Below are 23,180 nucleotides of genomic sequence, written 5' to 3'. Positions count from 1 at the left end.
CAGCAAGGCCTCTGTCCACGGCTTGCTGGCGTGCCCAGCCGGCAGGGCCCACCGTCTGCAGGCGGTGATCTGAAGTGTGCCTCTGGCACATTCACCGAGGGACCCTTCTTTGTGAACTAGCTAACACACTGCCCAGCGGCTTCTCCTGTAATCCCTACATGCATGGTTCACAGAATTTCGGCATTCCTGCCCATCTCATGGAAGACAGACACCTGTGGGTGCTGCTGGGCCCGTGAGCCCTGTCTTGCAGGAACGGTCCCCTTCTTCCCGAGAGGGAAACTCAGAGGCGACTGACACCAGCAGGAGCCTGCTATCTGGCTGCCGCTGATTGGATGAAAGGTAGACAACTTGGCTAAACTGAGCCAATCGGGTTTTTGTTCCTAAGAATTGAATGACACAGGTGTTTTAGATGACGCTTTGGAAACTAAAAGGCTCATGTTCCCCAGCCCAAGGAAGCGATGGGTGATGGCTTGGTAAGACCCCCAACTCCCATCCCTAAACCTTTCCAATGCATTCCCTCCTTTCATTCAGCCAGATCTTTGCTGCCTGAAAAGGTAAGTGTCAACTATTAGGGGACAAGATTAGAAAGCAGCAAGAGTCACAGAGTCAAGTTCAAACTGGTGGCCCCAAGTCCTCACGGTGCTGGAGACCTGAAGGAAGGCAGAGGAGCCACACACACATTCCGCCTCCAGTGTGCTCATTTCTTAGCCTCTTCTTGGACTCCTCAGGCTGTGGCTGTGTCACTCCAGTCTTTGCTCTATTGCCACTTGTCTCTTTGTTTTGTATGTGTCACTTGCCCTTGATTGTGGGCATATCTTTAAGTTTTTATTTATTTATCTATTTTTGTTTGAAAGGCAGAGTTACATGGAGAAGGAGTGACAGAGATCTTCCATCCACTGGTTTGCTCCCTAAATGGCCACAATGACTCGAGCCAGGTTAGGCTAAAGCCAAGAGCCTGAAGCTTCTTCTGGATCTCCCACCAGGGTACAGGGACCCAAGGACTTGGCCATTATCTGCTGCTGTCCCAAGTGCATTAGCAGGGAACTGGATAAAAAGTGGAGCAACCAGGACTTGAACTGGTGCCCATATGAGAGGCCAGTGCTGCCGACAGAAACTTAGCCACAGCAGCCAGACTGCCTCAGTTCCACCCCAGCTCTGCCCCTCATTGTATGGAGGGCAGATTTTTTCACCCATCAATCCTCCATCGCATTCTCTATAAATAGAGCGTCCATACCATCGGTTGTACAAGACTGGTATGACCATGAAATAAGCTCTCTAATATCTAGATATCTGCCCTTAATATACCATCGACATCATTTGACAAAGCAATATATTTTTAAATGAATAATATGTTTATTTTTCCTCCATCTATTCAAAGTAGATCTTTTCTCCACTAGTGGCATTATCAAGAGAGTATTTTGATTAGGCAATGTCTAGACATGGCTCAACATTGGTGGGTGGAAATATCCATGCTTTTTTTTTTTGCCACCTGCTGTCTAGAAATGTATGAAGCTGGGCCAGTGTGGTGCAACACCCACGTGAAATAGGAGGTCCAGATAAGAGGTAAATTCTCCATACCCAGAGCGGTGCGGGCTTTTCATTTGACTGCATGCTTTTTGTAGATCTCCAAGAATTCCTTCACATCATCTGGGGACCCCAGGATGACTGGTGCCCTCTGATGAATGTCAGTGGGCACGATGTCCAGGATAGCTTCCTTGCCCGTGGTAGCCATTCCGCCTGCCTTCTCCATGACGAAAGCCATAGGGTTGCATTCGTAAAGCAGCCGCAGCTGGAAAACAAGAGCCAAAATTAGTGTTCTCATCCCAGAAGGCGTTGGGGCCAGGGGGGGGTGGGGGTGGGGGGGGGGTGTTCAAAACAGCGCCGGACTGCTGCGCGTTTCCGGGGTAACAGATTCACCTCTGCCTCCTTCTCTAGCAGATTGCAAAAGTTCACTCCCCACCTTGGGTTGCTTCTAAGACGTTTATTTACACGAAGCCATTCATCAGCCGGAGCCAGCAGCAGATGACCTGCCATGAATGTGAGACAGACCACCTGGGTTCAGGATGGAATGACGTTTTGGCAGAACCGACGGCACGGGAAACCGGCCTTAATGAGTGAGTCTGTGTGTATTTGGGATGGAGCTTGGACCGTTCAAAAAGCATGAAAATAAAAACCCGTGGCAGTGTCTGGCTTCAGACATCTGGGAAACAGACTGGCTCTTCGAAACAGTATAGTATTGTTTGCAATTCTCTACGCATTCCTCTTACAGTCCTCCGAAGGCTTCAGGGTGGGGATTCAGTACATTAATACATCTCGGCATGTATTTTCTCATGTGCGTGTTTGTGCAGTCTATGGAGCACACAGCCCGGTGCAGGTGTTTCCTAACTGTGTTTCCATGTAAGTGTCGGGGCTGGATTTGACACACTGACAAAATGAAAAGGGAGGAACTCTGATATTTGCATGCGGAAGCAATTTTTTGAGACAGGAGGGGGAAAAAAAATTGCTAGGAAGCAGATTATTCAAAATAGCTGGGCACTCAAGAAGTAACCACAGCCAGGAGTGGTGTTTCCAGTTAAGAACGATGCCTTTGGCAAACCGGACACTGCATGCCTTGATCAGAGCTGGGAAAATGTTCAGACCTTACTGCCTTTCACATAGTGCCCTGTTTCTTCCTTCCCATTATTTTTTAGAGGGAGGGGGCATCTGTCCACTGGAAAAGCAAAGGGGGCACAGGGCACACTGGGACCCTGAGTAGAAGACAACAGGAATGCCAAGAGGCACAGACCACCATGGCAACCCGTGCCCTGGGCTCTGGGCCCAGTGCACCCGGGGCCAGGGGAACAACAGCTTATGTGAAGGCCCTTGGTCTCCCCAGTGATTCTTCCCTTCTCTCAAAGGCATCATTTTCCAAGCAGCAAATGCAAGCCCCTCTGTGATTTCTATTCTCTGCCTCCACAAGGCAGAGGAGGCCTCTGCTTGGATACGGCTCCGATGGGCTGCCTTGCAATGAGACCTGACTGTCTGACGTCACCCACGCTGAAGCACAGGCCTACTGGGCACCCTACGCCCTTATGTTTGCCTTTGTGGCTGGAATACCATCCATTCTCTTTTGCCATGGGAAGCACTCTCAGATGCCTTTCTTCTGTATTGTTGGTAGGGCGTGGCTTTATCTTGAATCTCCATAAGCAGAGGCCACAGATAGCCTTAGCAACCAGCAGCTGCCATAACCCTTCCTTCCCACCCCAGTCATATGTCCCCATGGCTGACCACTGGGCAGTCCCTTGTCCCTAGCAGGTGCCTACCTTTCCATTGGGGCTCTTCTTGTTGGCTGGGTACAGGAAGATCCCACCATAGACCAGGGTGCGGTGGACATCTGCCACCATGGAGCCCACGTACCGTGCACCGTACGGGGACGTGTTATCCTGCCAGGGTAAGTTACACCACAATGATCAGCAGTGCAAAGAATGAAGAAACAGAGTCCTTTATCTCCCCTTGGTGCCTGCGAGCCCACCGTCATTTAGCAGGCACCCGTGACGTGGGCCCCGGGGGCTGTGCTGAGAGCCGTGGCCAAGTTGGGTGGTGCCACTAGAGCCAGCTCCCCATTCAGCTTTTTCCTTCTCTTTATCGTCTCTCACTGTGGCCCCTACAGGAAGACACCCAGGCGCACTCTATTACTCCTGACACAGACATGACACAGACACACAGACATAACCCCCCTGTCTGTGATGGGGGGTTGGAGGAATAAATACCTCGTGGCAGGTGCCTGGGAAGGAGAAACACCATGTATGGTATTTTACATACATATTTTACATACAGGATACCCTGGGCCCTGGTATGTAAAACGCCTTATGGCCATGAACTCAATCATCAGGATGAGTTTGTTATCCTGATTTTCTTCTGCTGTGGGGAAGTAGCAGAGGCACAAATAGCACTTTGACCTTAACCCCTCGGGGCTTGAATTCCCATCCACTATGATGGGCGCAGCACAGACAGAGCCAAGAGTCAGCAGATTTCCACAATTCCAGGGTCTCCAAGGAGGTCCAGAATATTTCTCCATCCCAAGGGTCACTTTTCTGCACAGGGGACACCGTTGCCCTCAGAACTGTCCCTGATGCTGCAGGCCTGACCTTACACCAGCCCTACCCCTCCCCATTTAGCTTACCGGAGGAAATTTCTTTCTCTGGACGTATTCAGAGACGGCGGGGTCGAAGTCCTTGGCGTAGCCCTCATTGAGGCTGTAGATGTTCCCTTTCTTTTTGATCTTCACGTTTTTGTCCACCAAGATGAACTCGCCGATGGCCTTGGAAAGGAAGGAAGAGCAGAAGGGGGTGTGACAAGCCATGGCCCACCAGCCCCACGCAGTGGAGACAAGTCTTGCCATGGACTGGGGCTTGGCTGGGGGTCACACGGCAGGTGGCCTGTGGTCCCACCTCTCCCAGGGACACCGGAATTCCTGCCAAACTCTTCATTCATTGAGGGTGGCATGAGGGAAGAGAAAGTGAAAAGGAAATAGGGTGAGAGGATCAAAAAGATTCTGAGGGAGTCATGGGGGACAGGGGCGGGGACCCCTGACCTGGCTTGCAAATAGTATCTGTGAAACCCAAAAGAAGCCAACAGGGATGGCAGTAATGTGTAAACAAGAGTGAATAGGAAGTGAGTATTCCAAGCCATAGTTACACACATACACACATACTGGACTTGGAGTAACAGCGGAGACAGGTGACCCCGCCACCATAGGCTTGCATCTCTCTGAAAATGTCCCCCTTTGTATGCTGTCCTGAGAACACCTCCTACCACATAGCCTTGGCACTGACCTTGGCCCTTTGGGGTTAAGGTTCTCCCCAGGGATGTCTGGATTGAGGGCCCAGAGTCCTATTGCTCTGTAGGTCCTATCGCTCTGGACCAAAGGTTGTCACAGGTTCCTGTGTGACAAGAAGGTGACAGAGGCTCGGTCCACTTGGGAAGGAGCACCCAACATGGAGAGGCGAGCTGGGAGGAAGGGCAGCACCCCCTGTTGGCTCCTGCAGGCATGGGAGCTTGGAAACCAGAAAGGCACAGGAAAGGCAGAAGGGGAGGGGAGAGTCTAGAATGTGCAGGGGTGAGAAACTTTTCTTCTTTTCTCGTGTGTGGGTTGTTTTTCCTTTTTTTACTTCCAAAGATGTTGACTATAAAGGGACATGAACATCCTTTTGGAAGTCGGAAAAGAAAACTTAATGCCCTTACAGAAACATGTAGAGAGAGCCTGGCCCACTACAGGTGCTGCAGGCAGAACGCCAAGAGCCATGCTCCCCAGACATGTTCCCAGGCCTGTGTCCCTCCTGAGCAGCCAGGGTGCAAAAGGAACGAAGTGTCCCACGAAGCGACACAGAGGTACAAGGCCGATGGCAAATATGGAGATGGCTGTGACAGTGGCTCCAGCGTGGCACTGGAGTGAGGAGCAACCTATGCTTTCTGCAAGTTCCAGCCAGGAGGAGGCACAGAGTCCCCCCTGGCAGCGGGCGAGCTGAGGATGCCACACCAGTCTGCAAACAGCTTATCCAACAAACAGATGCTTGCAGCCGCGATCTGGAACCAAGAGATCTGCATTGCTTTGCTCAAGTATCCAACGACTCAGAGGTAACACAGAAAGTACTAGAAGACTGTGAAGGAATCAGTCAGTGTGTGGCCAGACCAGCAAACCCACACACTTGGGCAATTTCACAACTCAGGTCCTGCACTCGGGCTGAACTTCACTCTGCTTTTCCCTTGCCACAGCCTCCTCTTGTTTACTCACTGAGCACCCATGCTTCCAAGAAGGTCAAAGTCCAACTTCAACTCACTGTTTGTCCCCGTGTTGAGTTTGTCAGCAGAGAGCACCATGGAATCAAAAGATAAATTTATGGGCCCGGCGCGGTGGCGCAAGTGGTTAAAGGTCCTCGCCTTGCACGCCCGGGATCCCATATGGGCGCCGGTTCTAATCCCGGCAGCCCCGCTTCCCTTCCAGCTCCCTGCCTGTGGCCTGGGAAAGCAGTCGAGGACAGCCCAAAGCTTTGGGAACCTGCACCCGCGTGGGAGACCCGGAAGAGGCTCCTGGCTTTGGATTGGCATAGTATCGGCCCGTTGCGCTCACTTGGGGAGTGAATCATCGGACGGAAGATCTTCCTCTCTGTCTCTCCTCTCTCTGTATATCCGCCTTTCCAATGAAAAAATAATAAAAAATAAATCTTCAAAAGATAAATTTATTTTGATGCCAAAAAAAGTTTTGATATCCATGCATAGCACTTTTTTTTCCATAAAAGATACTTCCCAACACCTATTTAAAGATCTCTCTTGTGCAAGGCTTTTGCAGTACCGTAAATGTGCCAGTTTTATTTTCCATGAGCTTTCCAAAGTATTCTCATAGATCTATCTAAAATCAAAAAGGAGTTTATAAATCCAATTACTTCCCCCTTTGGGATTCTGAACCAAACATACAACAAGTAGAAGATTACTTTCTGAAATCAGTTTTTAATTGCACCAAGCAGTTTCATTGTCATGGTAGGTTTAATTGCGCCATTTAAAAAAATATTTGAAAAACAGAAAGACAGATGGAGTTGCCATAAACTGACTCACTACCCAAATGCCTGAAATAATCCAGGGTGGGCCATACGCCAGAAACACAAAGCTCAATTCAGGCCTCCCACGTGGGCGACAGGGAGCCTCGACTGCTTCCAGGGTGTGCGTTGGTAGGGAGCTGGAGCTGAAGCTGGATCCAGGATTTAAAGTTAAGACTCCAATGTAGGAAGTGGTTGCCTGAACAGCCAGACCAAGCAGCCACACTCACATCAATCCCTCTCCCAGTCTAACTCTTCTGTTGAAATTAGGATGTAACTGAATAAATAAATCAATAACTCGAATTTGTGGTCAGGAGGAATAAACGACCGGCTAAGTATGCCTGCTCAGGAACACGGTTCATGGCCCCACGGGTTCCTCTTAGCAAGGCACATCTGTTCTGTAAAGTTGATTAAATTATTCCCTGATGTATTGTCATTTCCTTGGCGATATCAGAGCTTTAACAGGACCATGAGGATCACCTGGATGTTTCTGTGGGTGCACACGGCACCAAAGACATTGAGGAGCTGTGTTTGAAACAACAATGGCAGCCGCTTCAGCAACTGGGACACCCATGAACCCCAGGAAAGCCTACTGTTGGCAAGTGAGGCAGAAAGGCCAGGAATGGCTGGGTAAGTCGGGGTGGCAACCAGACCACCCCCAGTCCCCAGAAATGTGTCTTAGTAGCTAGTGCGATCTTTCACACATCTAGAAACATCACATTTTTTAAAATGCAGTGTTTCTGGAATCAGCAGAAGCCTTCCAGACTGGACCTCTATTTCTAATACAAGTGGTGGCATTTGCTGAATTTCTCACTTTCACCTAGTCCACAACAGTCTCCCTGGCCTGCCCTGCCCCAGCACACGCCTGCAATCTGCTTGGACTCACTAGGCATCTGAATCATCTAAGTAGCAGTTGTTGTAAAGAATTCTTCTTATCTCGGTCCCGGCGCGGTGGCGCAAGTGGTTAAGGTCCTCGCCTTGCACGCCCAGGATCCCATATGGGTGCCGGTTCTATCCCGACAGCCCCACTTCCCTTCCAGCTCCCTGCCTGTGGCCCAGGAAAGCAGTCGAGGACAGCCCAAAGCTTTGGGACCCTGCACCCGCGTGGGAGACGCTGAAGAGGCTCCTGGCTTTGGATTGGCATAGTATCAGCCGTTGCGCTCACTTGGGGAGTGAATCATCAGACGGAAGATCTTCCTCTCTGTCTTTCCTCTCTGTATATCCGCCTTTCCAATAAAAAAATAATAAAAATAAATCTTTAGAAAAAGAATTCTTCTTATCTAACTTCTTGTTAATGCAGTGGAAGGTGGCCCAAATACCAGCTGTTTTGTTCTGTTTTTGTTTTTTGTTTTTGCTGCCCTTGTAGGAGACTCAAATGGAGTTTCTGGCTCCTGAGTCAGCCTGGCCCAGCCCTGGCTTCTGTGGCCTTTTGGGGCGTGAACCAGCAGTTGGAAGATTTCTCTCTTTCTCTCTCTCTTTCTGTTATTTTGCCTATCAAATAAATACATCCTTTCAAAAAAAATTTTATCTAGGAGCCAAGACTTCCTATTCTGCTCCAGACAACCGTCGCCTCTGTCGCTTCTCCCCTCCACCATCTCTCAGGACAGACACATGGCCTGTCATCTCCCTTCTCCTTTGCCCTACATCACCATTCATCTCTGACCCTCCAGATGCTTCACTTCCCCCTCCCTCTCCTCCTGCCCCTCACACACACACACACACACACACACACACACACACACACACACACTCAAAGCCACCTGCCAAGCACCCAGCCTCCGTGCAGCCTCTCACCGGGTCCAGCATGAAGCAGTTGACACCACTCTCCATGGCAAGGACCAACATGGTGGCGCTGCCATAGAGTGCATAGCCAGCCGCCACTAGGTTCCGTCCTGGTTGCAGAGCATCCTCTGCAGAAGGCTCACCAGTGGATTTCTGGAACAAGAGAGAAAAGGAAGCAAAGCATGGTTAAGCTGGGTTGGATTGGGTGAGTGGGGTATAGTATACACTGAGTTTGGCTTGGGTTGTGCTGACTTGATAGTTCTTCCTCCCCATTCAACCAGTAGCATCATGCGCTGTCAGGGGTATGTTAGTAAGACAGAGCACCTTCCCAGCAGCATCCCTCCAATGCGTCTGCACCGCTCTGATTCCATTATCCTGGCAGCCTTCCCACCAGACCCCAGATTTCCTGCATCTGGATCCTTCCGTCCAATCAAGGTCTTCTTCCCATCTTTTCTAATTTGATAGTCCCCCGTCTCTCCACTACCATTTCCAAAAAAAGAGAGAAGCCTTCTTGCCAGTCCCCACTAATCTAATCTTGTTGCGTGTCTCAATGACTTTAACCTGCCTAGTCCATCTTCATTTAAACAAATTAACGTTGGGCTGCAGGGCAGGGGAGGAAATCAATGCCGTGAGTTCTTGCCAATGGCAGTGCATCCCCCGTGGGGCAGCGAGGCTGTATTGTTCCCATTTCAAAGAAATTCTCAGAAATACAGCACATGTGACTCTTGTCTAATTTCTTGACCATGACCCACAGAACAAAACACACTTCAGGTTGGTCTCATCGAAGTTGAGAGTGAAGGAGTGGTGTGGTCCCCCGGTGACCAGGAAGAGCAGAGGAAGAAGGAAGGTAAGATTGCAATTGAGAGGAATAACCTCAGTTGGGTGAGTAAAGATAACGATACTGTATTGTATATCTCAAAAAAGCCAGGAGATGGGGCCAGCACTGGGCACAGTAGTTAGGATAGTGCTTGTAACAGCTGTACCCCACCTAAAAGTGCCCAAGTTTCTGCCCCAGCCCCATTCTCTGTTGCAGTTTCCTGCAAGAATACACCCTCAAGAGACAGGGTCCCTGCCACCCATGGGGGAGACAGATGGAGCTCCTGTTTCCTGTCAGGGGTCTGGCCCTGTCCCAGCTGCTGCAGGCATTTGAAAAGTGAGCCAGCAGATGGAGGAGTTCTCTCTCTCTCTCTCTCTCTCTCTCACACACACACACCTTCCCTCCCCACACACACACACACTTGTACGCATTCTCAATCTTACTCTGCCTTTTAAACATCATTACATTTAGAATGCAATGTAATGTAACATCACAATTAAATGCTAGAGAGGATTTTGGGAGATGTGTGCTTACCCTGCCTTCTACATTATACAGCATTTACAGGTATGAATGTACAATATTATATGTCCATTAAAAAAATGAATCTATTTTAGATGACAAAGTGCATCTATACATACAGGCTCTCAACCAAAAAGAGTTCCAACCATACCTACTCAGAACTTGATTTGCACTCAAATCTGTTTTTTTTGTTTTTCTTTTTCATTAAAAGCACGGCCCTCTTCATCATGTCTGACTAAGGGACAGGAGCTCCTTAGGGAGAGGAACCCGAGTCAGGCAGCACTTACTGATCCTTTCTGAATGCCGGCTGGGACACAGCCCCGACAAATCCTTTAGCTCAAACGCTCTGCTTGAGTTTATCCAGAGGATGGCATTCACTCTGGGTTCCATTACCCCTTCCATCATCAGAGACTACGGCCGCAGAGCGCAGGGACAGCTATGTCACGAAGCTGCACAGCAAAGTCATCCAGTGACCTCTGGGTCACTTCTTCCTATAACACCCAAGACGTCTGCACTGGAACCCCTATTTCAAATGCACGTGCCAGGGCTGCGGCCTGAGCTTACCAAGTCAGACCTTCTGCCGTGGGCCTTGGGAATCTGCATTTTGGCCATGATTCACAGGTGACTCATAACATTTCAGAACTGTTTGTGAAAGAAAATGCACAAAAAAAACAAACCTCTCCTGACCCCCCCCCCCATCCTGGTGTTCTGTTGGTTAATGGGTGGAGTTGAGTTCATGGACGTAGCTTGTCTTGTATCCGCCACATAATGCAGTACCACTAAGCTTGACTGAACACAGGCTCAACGTTCTGTTTTTCCTGACTCCAAATATAACTAATGAACTTTCTTTCTCAATAGGGCAACCTGTCCTGTTAGTCTGATAATGACTAGCTTCTTGCTTCTATTGCTTCTCCCCACTCCAGGCCCCCAGCAGCCAGTTCTCCACCAAGGAGAGAGCCCAGGGATCCATGTGATCAATAGCTAGTCAACCTGGCAAAGGCACAAAAGTAAATGAATTTTTCCAGGAATGCCATTATTACATGGTTACCCATAGGCTTCCTAACATGGAATAATAAACAGATAATAGATCTCTCTTTCTCTCTGCCTTTCAAATCTTTACAGTCAGGACATCAAGTACAAATCTACTCAAGCTTCATGGTTTCATGATGCAGAAGGGGGTATTTCAAAATGTGTGTGGTTAATGTAACTCAAGAGAAACTTATCTGGGTTAAAAACAAATGTTGAAATTCATAGATGGCGCTTTCACAATACATCTTTTCCAGGAACATTTTGAAGGTCCCTCCTCTGTCCGGGGTGCTTCATTGGAGTGACTCGGGACCAGAGGCTAAATCTTTACATTTCTTCTGATTCCCCAAACACCTGCTGTAGAGCATTTTACCTTCCTGTAGATGCCGAAGATGGTTCCAATCGATACAAGGCAATCAATGTTGGATGATCCATCCAGGGGATCAAAGCAGACCACGTATTTACCCTGAGCAAAGAAAAAAGAAGCTCAGCTTTAAAACGCCGCGGCAACCGTGAACATACACACTAGGTTCCTTGTAGACAAGGATGCTTCAAAAAAAAAAATGCCTGGGAAGTGGATTTAAAAGGAGTGAGTGCTGTGGGGGAGTCCGTAAAGGTGCGCCTTGAGACAGCCACGTTCCGTATCAGAGTCCCAATCCAGCTCGCTGCTAATGCACCTGACAAAGCCACGGATGACAATCCAAGCACCTGGGTCCCTTCCACCCACAAGAGAAATTTGGAGCTCCTGACTCCTGGCTTCAGCCTGGTCCAGCGTGGTTGCTGCTGGCCACTTGGGGAGTGAACCTGAGGATGAAAGTTCTCTCCCCTCAACCCCTTCTCTCTCTCTGTCTATTCTGCCTTTCAAACAAGCAAATACCTCTTTTATTTTTTAAAAAAAATAGAATGAATTAATTTGGGTACAAAAATTTTGAAATCCATGCATAATTTTTTTCAAATGTGCATTTTCCATGAATTTTTAAGACCCTCCCCTGCCCGTTACAATGTAACAAGAGAGTAGACACAGTGGTAAGAATGGAAATGTGAAGGAAAGTTCAAGAAATGTGTGTCTCATTAATTTATACTCTTTAGTGAAAGATACAAAGTAGCATACAAGATGAGATGGATACAGAAATATCCAGATAAGAATAGTTTAAAGAATTGTGGACAATGGGATTAACAGATAAGTTTATTTTAACACCAAAAAAATGGAAATCCATAATAATTTTACCATAATGTACATTTTCATGAATTTTTAAAATGTCCCTCATATACATGGATCTCAGAAAATTTTTGGATCAAATAAACCTGCTTTTTAATTTTATTTTCCGCTAATTTCTTGAACTACTCTCATTTATACACATACATAGGTACCAAAAGATGATTGGGAAGAGAAACGAGCTGTGAGAATAGAGATGCAGATGAACATCCTGGGTTATAGATAAATGAATCGTAATTTTCTATTTTGTTGATATACTTGAATCATAATTTTGGCTTGAGAGTCCTGGCAGCCAAAGAAAAGGGGAAATAAGATGAGTCACTGATTTCACTGCATTTTTTTTTTTAAGGGGAAAGTAACACAACGGTTCTCTGGATGAAGGCTTTCCTAGAAGTCAGATCTGTAAGAAATGTCTCATTCCAGGATTTAATTAGCAAGGGCAATAATCCACTGCTATGGCAACAACAGGCTCGTGAGTGGTATGTCCTTGTATGCCGGAGCTGAAACATGTCGTCGGGTCAGTAATCTAAAACAAGCGTGGGGAGCAGACATTTAGTCCAGAGGCTAAATGCCTTCATCCTAACTTAGGGTACCTGGGTTCCATTCCTGCCTCTGGCTCCTGACTCCAGCTCCTTGGCAATGCAAAGCAGAGGAGACCAGGAGATGCCTCAAGCAATCAGGCCCCGCCAGTCATGCAGGAGACCTGGGTTGAGTTCCTGGTTGCTGGCTCCTGCCCAGCCCAGCCTGAGCCACCGCAGGCATCTGGGCAATGAGCCAGCAGAAACACTCGCTTTCTAACAAAAGTGTTTTAAGATTCGACTACATTAGTAATGTGAGAGTATTCTGTGATATTTTCTGTTGGGGTGGGGCAGGGAACTGAGAACCAGTTTAGAACAGGAATTTCTTTCTTTGAGATGTAGTTTTCAATGTTCTCTGCCAAATTCAGATGATTTGCTGACTGTTTGCTCTTCAAAAAAACACCTGTGTGGACACAGGAGGAAACTGGGACAACAGAGACTCATCCAACAGCAAACTCAGTCCACACACTGGCTACTGTCCAAGGCTTTGGAAGGCCCAGCAAGGGGCTGCGTGAACACGTAGTCAGGCTTGCAGAACTGTTTCAGGACTGACACAAAATAAGTTAATCCCATGTGCTTCCCATCTTATGTTTTTTCTGATTCTATTCCTCATGCTCGCAATTCACCCGGTTCTATAATGAATCCATATAACCACACTTCTAATCTCAAAGAATTTTTTCATTACAATTGGTGTTGCATAAAACCTGGATATGCTCTTCCATTTGACAATCTGTCTCTGCAATCATTTCTTTAAAAGATTTGTTTGTTTGAAATTCTGAGTCACAGGGAGACACAGAGAGAGAGAGAGAGAGTTACGGAGGGGGCAGAGAGAGAGAAAGAGAGAGAGAGAGAGGAAGAGAGGGAGAGATTTTATTTCACTGGCTTATTCTCTAGATGGCCGTACTGCTCAGTGAGGGGCCAGCCCAAAGCTAGACCCAGGAGCATTACCTGTGTCTCTCACATGGGGAGCAGGGACCCAGACACTTGGGCCATCCTCTACTGCTTCCTCAGGCACATTAGCAGGGTGCTGGACTGGAAGTGGAGCAGCCTGGATTCCATACAGGATACTGGCACCCCATGTATCAGCCTTACTAACTATGGCACCACGCCAGCTCCCTTCTACAACCATTTGCCATAGACCTCCTATCCCTCCATGGTGCCAATTGTTGTGACAGACCCTGGGATACAGAAGGGATTATCCTCTGTCTTCCAGAATCCAGCAGACCATCAGGGAGTCCAACAGCCTCCCTCTCAGGAGGCAGTGATGAGAACTGTGGGCAGGTTAGCCAGGCAGCAGGATCAGGCAGGTGTGAAAGTGGGGACTTGGTGGGCAGAGAATCAGCCAATGAGGTGGTCAGCAGAAGCCAGACTTGGAAGAACTTTGATCAGGAACTTCTGAAAATTAGAAGTTGGAGAGATGACAAGGGTACAAACCACGGTGGGCCACATGGACAGTGGCAAGGGGAGCAAACAGCTGAGGTACGGGAGTGAGCAGGAGGGATTCGACAAGATCCCTAGACGTCAGCTTGGCTAAGCAAGCAACTGCATGCACACTACTGGGAAGGAAAAGAAAATGGTTCCATGGAGACCTCACACATGGCTGCTCTCACCTACCCTCTTCTCCGGCTCCACGATGATGGCGTTCTTATCCTCTTCAGACACAAGGACACAAGTGGCGAAGGATGACTTGAGCATGTTCATCACCAGGTCATTGGAGAGGACGTCCAGCTTCTTCACCTGGTCCCCGGTCACGTTGGTAGAGCCAGCAATGCCGTAGCTAGGGGCAAGCAGAGCCACAAAAGGTGAGCCGTGATTTACTTATCCGTATTTGATAGCTAGATTTATAAAGCGGCGAGGAGAGAAGAAGAGAAGAGAAGAGATGTTCCAACTGGTCATTCCCCAAACACCTGCAATGGCCAATCCGAAGCCAGGAGCCAGACAGAAGCTTCTAGGTCTCCCACGTTGGGTGCAGGGAGCCAAGGCCTTGAACCATCTTCCACCACTCATCCAGGCCATAAGTGGGGACTTGAATTAGCCACTCATATGGGTTACTGACACCATATATAGAGGCTTAGCTTACTATGCAACCACATGTCAGTATTTCTAAAAATGATTTATCTATTCAAACATGAGACCAGAAACAGTGACTGGTGGAGACAGCCCATATGCTGTTTCACTTTCTAAATGCCCACCACAGCTGGGCCCAACTGAGAACTCAATATGAGCCTCCCATGCGGGGGATTGGACCTTCTTTGCTGCCTCCCAGGTGTGCATTTGCAGGAAGCTGGAGGTGAGTGCAGGGCCAGTACTTGAACCCAGGCACTCTGAAAGAGACTGCTGTCGTCAAGTGGCATCTTCACAGCTGTGTTGAGCGCCCACCCTTCGTCTTTTTTCATTATTCCCCATGGTGTTCCTCCTAATGGATGGGCTGATTCTAGCCAGGTGCTAAGATGGATCATACGTGTGATGCACCGGGCTTGTGGCAGCATCCCACCCCATCTCCAAGGGTAGGCATCACTGTTCCTTACAGATCTCCACAGACGTGTGCTGAGTTTGCATTTGACAAAATCTCTGGAGATCTTATTTCACTTGGCATGCCTTCAGTTGTATTCACATGAATTGGCCCTGCAGCCCAACTTCACTCTCCCCAGCTAAGTCTCCCAGAGATGCGAAAGATCTCCTTCTGGAGTTGGGGGAGCAACATGGAACTTGAGATGCTATCTATAATATCTCTTTTGTTCCACTGGAAGATCTTTCTGAGAATTTGTAAAAAGCTGTACATCATTTTAGAGATAGGATAGAGAGTTCCTTAAAGCACAGGTTCATTTGACCAATATTTCGAAGGCTTTTGAACTGTGGATTACATGTGAGCATTGCTTTTCAAGAGTACATATAGTTTCCCCAATGGAATAAGCCATCTCACAGCCATGAAGCACATTGTACTTAACACACAGATCTGTTTCAGTTGAAAGCAAGGCTTCCATGGGGCTGGCACCATGGTGCAGCAGGCTAACCTCCCACTTGCAATGCCCACATCACATATTAGCGCTGATTTGAATACCAGCTACTCCACTTCTGACCCAACTCCTGATGATGTGGGGACACAACTGTTGCTGGGGAAGGCAGCAGAAGATGGTTGAAGTCCTCGGACCCCTGTCACCCATGGGGAGACTAGAAAGAAGCTTCAGGCTCCTGGCTTTGGGCCAGTTCAGCTCCAGCCATTGCAGCCATCTGGGGAGTGAACCAGCAGATGGAGAAAATCCTTCTTTCTTTCTCTATTTCCCATCTCTCTGTAAATCTGCTTTTGCAATAAAAAATAAACAGACCTTTGAGAGAGAGAGAGAGAGAGAGAGAGAGAAGAGAGAGAGAGAAAGTTTAATTGACTTGGGACCATTTCCTTTTGATGCCAGCCTGATGGAAAATAAGCAGCCGCTTGGGGACAGCATACAACACATCCAAGCTGATTTCTAGAACATCAGACTCAGGGAGAAGGGAGCTGGACTAGCATGCCACCCTTATCATCAAAGTCAAAGGTAACACCAACTTGTTTGTTACTGATTGATTCTGTGGCAGTAAATGTCCAACTACCCACCCACCAGGAACAGCCAAGAGTTAGTGCAGAAACTAACCCTTGTGTTCAAGAGGCACCAATCAGAGTGATTCCAAAGGTCACAGACGCAACCCGGGCTTGTGTTCACGTGGGCTGGACATGGGCAGATGGCACCCCGCATGGTTGCTACTCTGCTTCCATAAAAATGAAAGTTATAATTCACTCTCTGGTCCCGTGGGGGAAGACAATTCAAAAATAAATCAGATAAAATGTCCAAACTTTAATATCATAAGCCCTGTGCATTTGAACATAAGTCTAAACAGGTACTTGCTGAGCTGCCATTCCGAGATCAAAGCTGCAGAGGATCCCCTGTAGAAAAGTAACTTTTGTGGACACAATGTGAACTTGATGCAAGGATGTTCCTGTAACCCAGCTGGAGGTGCAGCCTGGCATTTACGTGGGATTTCTAGTCTGGAACATATGCAGTGCTGGTAAGCAAGTGTGCTGCTGCTGAAGAATGAAAGGGAAAATAGAGATCTAAGAGTTTACAGAAAGAAGAAGGAGGAGAAGCAGAATGGAATAAAGGAAGAAGGAAAGAAGGAAAATCAAGAGTGATACTGCCCAATTAGAAAGCTCGCCTCATTCTGAATGTTCCCAGGTTGAAAAGCCAATTGTCTTCATCTTTTCATGATGATGATGATGATTTTTGAAAAAGCAGATCTTTACAGAGATAAGTAGACCTAGAAACAGATGTCCCATTGGCCGATTCACTCCCCAGATGGCTACAACATTGAAGATGAGTCAATCCAATCCCAGGTCAGAAACCAGGAACCTCTACTGGTCCTTCTGCTGTTGCTTTCCTAGGCCATAAACAAGGAGCTGGATGGGAAGTGGAGCAGCTGAGACGTAAACCAGCATCCATATGGGATCCTGGTGCTTGCAGACAAGACTAGGCAAGTGAGTCGTTGCACCAACCCCTATCCTCATCTTGTAAGTGGGCAAACTGAGGCTCTAGGATCCTGGTTGTATTGCCTCCGTCAAGTTTTACAAAAATTCAATGACAGAGCCAAGAATTTGGGTCAAGCTCCATCCCTTTCCAAGATGTGTTTTTATTCCCCGCATATCCTTACTATGGTCATTCAGGTCCCAAGTTTTCTCTTTGCCTTCCTCTTTGCCTTGAGCCAAACATGCCATGATCCAATGGCTAATTATTTAGTCTGTGCCTCATGCTCAGAAGCCACATGAGTACAGCCCCTGGCGCCTCAAGTGTAATGTGTCCACATGATTGTGGACATTTTCTCATGCCTGCCCAGCAGTGAAATAGCAGCTCCTCCTTGGGATTCTGGTTTGGGGAGGGATGGTTGCTTTGTTTTCTTTGACAGCTATGTTAGATGCAGCCCTGTTCTCAGCTGCCCAGCTCTCTGAGACCCTTGCTGGCTGCCCTTCTCATCCAGCCCTCACTCTGACTTCTCCCAGCGTTTCCTCCCACCGCCCTCCTGGACTGCTGCTTACCTTTGCCCTTTGCTCCTGCTTTTGCCCATGTCCAGTTTTTCCTCTACCAACTCTGTCTGTAGTTATTCCTTCCCTATATTAACATGTGATCATGCCATTGCACAAAAGCATGGTGCAAGAAGCTTCATCTTTGGATGCCCTCTCAATGCACCCTGCAGTTTCATACCCGTAACATGTCTTCCATGTCTTGAACAAACTCAATGTACAACTTTTCCTGAAACACTTTTCTCAGCCTGAGACCTCTCCTCACATGACCACTTGATCTGAACCACTCTACAGTGACAGCCCTGACCCCTAACAGTCTATCACAAATGCCTACCTGTTAGGATGCCCACGATTCTTTGCATCTGACTCATATGTCTGGCATCACGCCAAAGTACCTTTCAGAACTTCTGTTGTATTTGATAACTAACCTTCCGTGTGTCTTATTTTCCCTATAGAGTAAGCTATGTGCTATCCTCATTTCTCAATCCCATTTAAAAGTTTGTATGCTGTTTATGCACCATGTCATCTCATGAAACTGAATGGGAAGTGTGGATTCTTCAGCTGGGGACTTGGAAATGTGTGTCTCGGGAAGTCCACTTCATATCCCTGCAGCCAAAGAGTGTCAGTCACTGCAGAACCACTTCTCTCTGAGGAATGAAAGCCAAGAGGTGGGGCTACCCTTGAGCTTGGCACTTGAACCATCGATTCAGCAATTCAGCTATCTGACCATTCACCGTTTCCATGATATCGCTGTGGCCTTTTCGGCTAAGGGTAGGGTGGATGAAGGGGCACACAGAGATTTCCAGGGCACGTTTGTGGCGTGCCCATAGCTCCTTGGGATGTAATTCTTAATATTCACTAAACATACACTTGGTGGATGATATCTGATGAGTTTCCATTGATTTCTTTAAAAAGAAGAAGAAATGTGTGTGTATAAGAGGGGAAAGCCTGAAACTGAAGACCCAGAAACTTGGGCTATAGGAGAAGTCACCTCATTGTCCTTGGGTCTCAAGATCATCATCTGGACCAGGAATGGACTGGAGAAGGCCAATGCTCAGCCTGCCTCCATTTAGAATGGAAAGAGTTCATGACCAGTGAATGGATGATGACATGCGGGCCTGTGAATGTGATGACAATAGCAACTTTTAGGAGAGAGTGAACTAGAGCAAGGCTGTCCACTATTTCCCTGATGGTGAGATGACCTCCCCACAGCCACCTCCTGGCCTTGAGCACTCACAGTCTCTTTTGCTATGTCTTATCTTCCCTATAGAATACAGATATCAGGGCCTATAACAAATGTTCCTGGAGGTCTGGCTTGAGACTTTATCTTCCTGCTGCCTGCCTGCCTACTTGTCAAACCAAGAACAGCCAAGCTCTAATTTTCCCACAAAAGGATTCAGAGGGGCCCGGCGCAGTGGCGCAAGTGGTTAAGGTCCTCGCCTTGCACGCCTGGGATCCCATATGGGCGCTGGTTCTATCCCGGCAGCCCCGCTTCCCCTCCAGCTCCCTGCCTGTGGCCTGGGAAAGCAGTCGAGGACGGCCCAAAGCTTTGGGACCCTGCACCCGCGTGGGAGACCCAGAAGAGGCTCCTGGCTTCGTATCGGCATAGTATCAGCCGTTGCGCTCACTTGGGGAGTGAATCATCGGACAAAAGATCTTCCTCTCTGTCTCTCCTCTCTGAATATCTGCCTTTCCAATAAAAAAATAATAAAAATAAATCTTTAAAAAAAACACAGGATTCAGAGGTCCATCAACACAACCAAAGTAACCACAAAAGCCAATGACACACCATTCTGTAACAGGCCATAAGGGAGGGAAGAGTTCAACCAGTAACTTACATGAGTACAGTGGAATAGCAGGCAACAGTTACAAAGGAGGGAGATGGATGTATCCCAATATTATATCTTTTTTTTTTCACATAGCACTGAGTGATAAAACAAGCCACAGAAAAGCATCCTGGGTCTGATCCCATTTTGTTGGTTGTGTACAAAATATTGTGTACAAATATTTGTTCCTGGATAAATGTATATGAAGAAGTGTCTAGAGAAATAGGCAAAGTACCGACAGTGAGTATCCCAGGAGATGGATGGGCAGCCTTGTGAGTGCTTCGAACTGTTGTCAATGACTACAACTTACTAAATCATTAAAAACAGTAGAACAGCAATAGTATTTAAGAAAATAAAATCCAACGTTATCAGCTATTTGGATTAAAGCACTTGCATTTTGAGGCCAGTACCCTGGCATAGCAGGTTAATCCTCCACCTATGGTGTCACATTCCATGTAGGTACCGTATGTGTCCAGGCTGCCCCACTTCCAGTTACAGCTCCCTGCTTATGATCCAGGAAAGCAGCAGAAGATTGCCCAACTCCTTGGGCCCCTGCACCCATGTGGGAAACCTGGAAGACGCCCCTGGCTCCTGGCTTCAGATCAGCCCAGTTCTAGCTTTTGTGGCCATTTGAGAACTGAACCAGCAGATAAAAGAGGTCTCTCTGTGTATGTCCCTCCTTCTCTCCTTAAACTTGCTTTTCAAATAAAAATAACTTTAAAAAAAAACTGACTTGCATTTTATGGAATCAAAATTAGTATCCTTTGTCCAGGTCCCACTGCCCAACCTTGCACTCAGAATCTCTGGAATCATGAAAGGTACTGACATACTTTAAAGCTTGTCATATAAGAAATAGTAGATGTCTTTTTCTATAAAGTTCCTTGTCCTTAAGGACACACAATTAAAGCTGTGAGGTCAGCAAAACTCATTGTCGATCACATCTGAAGTAGGATTTTATCCGAGCCTGTTTTCTAATGCAAAGAATCCTTGGAGATCTGTCGGTAAGAAGGGCAAGGCTGATAAGCTAACAGATCATCCCTTCCCCTAACCCTCTGCTGGCAAGGCCCACCCATGACTGATGTCTAAAACCAAATGTGATTTTACGCTGCTTTCCTAAGAATTCTGGGGAATCTACCCTAACAGCTCACCGGCGGGCAGGAAGAGTTTTAGAAACATGAGACTGGCTGCAAAGAAGCAGGATTATCTTTTGTCAGGTCAGCTGTGAGCATCACACTTCATTGGGGGGAGTGTTCATGTGTGTGACACCTGTTCTGAAGGTGTAGTGGGCAATCTGAAAAGCCAGGTATCCCTTTAGTGCGGATGAGTGTGGATCAACACGGAACACGGTGCACACCAAGATGAGCCAGAGGGCTGTCGTGCAGCTCACAGGCAGCTGCCGTTACAGTCCCCTGTGACCTCGAAGACACTTTCTGGGACATTCAGAGTCTTAGGCTGCAGGCCAGATGTACCTGAGCACGTGTGCGTCTTAGCAAGCAACCCAGGCACATCTGGCTGGGAGTTGAGGATACGCTCTAATTGGCTCTACTCATCAAGTGTTTTAAGTCACTCACTCATTGGACAAGAGGCACACACTGTGAAAGTTTTGAAGCTGGAGGAGCAGCTTCTATATTTCTGGGACAGCACAAGACCCATTTCCCACCCCCCACCCCCGCCGCCACTAGAAATGGGAAGCCTCCCGGAACTCTTGGCACACAATCATCGCAGCTCCAGATAACACTGGCTTAGGGGTCAGGGAGCTCACAGATCAGAAACCAAACCTGGAACCCCAGTTCGAAAGGGAATGGGAGGCACCTGAGCCAGGGGTATGAGGCAAGTGTGCCAGGATGGTGGACAGGGGTGCACCTGTTGCACAGATTCTGCAAGAAGTCCCTTCAAGCTCAAGGAGAAGGAGAGTGAGGCGCTTGGGGGCGACAGGACAAGATTCCCCCAGTAAAGGGCTACCAGCCTCAGAGATTCCGATGTCAGAGTGTCCGTCTGGCAGGCGGAGGGCCACTGAGTCCTAACTAACATTGGGCTGCCAGGCCAGATGCCCCGGGGTGATAGGAGAGACTGGAAGAAACAGCCCTCACCCCAGGCCCAACTCACAGGTGCGCGATGCCCGCCTTGCGCACAGCGGAGGAGATGGCTTTGACGGCGGTGCACAGCGAGTTAAGCAACTGGGTCATCTCGCCCGTGCCACCGGCCTTCCTGCCCTCCTCCATGACGAAGCGGGTCAGGGTGCTGATATTCGTGTCGAAGGGCGTCTGGTCCGCCATGCTGAGGCCAGGCTGTTGCACACTAGACGGCAGGTGCAGGCGGCGAGACACAGCCAGAAGCAGGCACAGGAAAGCGGTTGCTCAGCTCCGCAGTGCGGGCAGCGTCTCAGGCTGGGACCCCGCCGAGTTACGTCCGGGGAAAGTCTTTGGGCACCAGGTCCCGCCTCCCGCCCCCGGGAACGCCTCCGCCCTCCACCGCCTCCTCCCGCACCTGCCCAGGTCTTCCTGTGCCCTCCCGTATTCCACCCCCGCTCTGCGTCTCCACCTCGCCGAGGACAACATTGTGGAGCGGGAATTCCCTTCTGTCCCCGGGCCGAAGCTGCCAAGCGGGCGATTATGTCTGTATCCCAACCCTCCAAGAAACAAGAAATGAAAGTTTGTAAGGGTGAAGTCACTTGTTGCACAGCCTGATTTCGGCTCTGGTGCCCTCCCCCATCGCCGCTGCTCTCGCCCTCATTCCCCCCTTGGCCATCCCGCGCCTCTTATCCACCCTGTTTTGGGTAGGAAGCTAGAAGGCTCCGCAGCCCACATTGTGCCTTTAAACACCCAATCCGGGACAGCAGTTACTGTGCACCTGCTCTGTGCCACACTTGTTATGGGCTGGAGACAGAGCCCATAACTAACAGATGTAATTTTCTGTGCTTTTCAAATAAATCAATAACTTTTTTTTAAAAAAGAGGTGATAACACTGAAAAACGAAGATAGATGCTCTGTGAGGTTTCCTCCATAGAGAGGTGAGGCAGGGTGGCAGGTGGGGGTGGGGTAGGAACCTGTCAGAATCTAGGCGTTATTAGGAAGGTACAGCAGAAGGAATTTGTCAATAGAGGAGAGACAGAAGCGTTTGAGATGAATCTAAGATTTGAGCCCTGAGAAACCAGAAGTGGAGGGAGTTGGCCCTCAAATGCGATGGGAAAAAGGGAGTCAGGGGTATCCTGGGGGCAGGTGCATGTTGAGAAGCTCGTGATGGGAGCTGCTAAGTCTGAAGTGCCTGCTGCACCTCCCAGGGGACATAAGGTCCAAGCTGCAGGGAGACATTTTCCCAAGGGGACCATGGCTCTAATCCCTGTCAAGAGACAGACAGGGGTCCCACTCAGGAGGTCAGCTGCATGTGAAGCAGAGGCAGGAAGTTGTGAGACAACCATCTAGATGATCACTCGCCCACCACCCACTCCAAAAGCTGGACCCTGTCGCTTGCTTTTCCCTGTGGGAGAGCCACATAAAAAGGAATAAATACCTAATAGGCATGATTTTTAAAAATGGACTGTGGCAGTGGTCTTCGTTAGGTGGATGCTGGGCTCCTGTAGGTAAGGGGGCTTCAGGCAGATAAAGGAAACTGTCAGCTGCAGAGCTACCCTCTGGTGAGAAGTCCAGTGTTTGCCAACCTTCCGAAGTCAGGTGCAACCTTGAGTTGGCCTATATCCCAGGAATGGCTTTTAATCAAACCCGAAACCCTTGTCTTTTCAGATGAAGGAATAGAGACTCTGGGGGAAAAACCCACAGAATTTACTCAGGGCCTGTAGT

At 48.4% G+C, this 23,180-nt stretch overlaps 1 protein-coding gene across 1 annotated transcript; it reads right to left on the bottom strand.

The window, feature by feature from the left end:
* Positions 1 to 1,331: 1,331 nt before the first annotated feature.
* On the bottom strand, positions 1,332 to 21,791 carry FBP1 (fructose-bisphosphatase 1). Its single transcript, XM_040988873.1, has 7 exons — positions 21,490 to 21,791; positions 14,125 to 14,287; positions 11,090 to 11,182; positions 8,367 to 8,507; positions 4,163 to 4,300; positions 3,303 to 3,422; positions 1,332 to 1,789 (listed from the first exon to the last, which is right to left on the bottom strand). Exons 1-7 carry the CDS (start codon positions 21,657 to 21,659, stop codon positions 1,598 to 1,600), a joined length of 1,017 nt encoding a protein of 338 aa, XP_040844807.1. The 5' UTR covers positions 21,660 to 21,791; the 3' UTR covers positions 1,332 to 1,597.
* Positions 21,792 to 23,180: the final 1,389 nt, after the last annotated feature.

The sequence above is a fragment of the Ochotona curzoniae genome, unplaced genomic scaffold (genome assembly GCF_017591425.1).
Source record: "Ochotona curzoniae isolate NIBS_2020 unplaced genomic scaffold, NIBS_Ocur_1.0 contig_50, whole genome shotgun sequence".
NCBI lineage: Eukaryota > Metazoa > Chordata > Mammalia > Lagomorpha > Ochotonidae > Ochotona > Ochotona curzoniae.
This window is presented reverse-complemented; position numbering and strand designations above follow the sequence as displayed.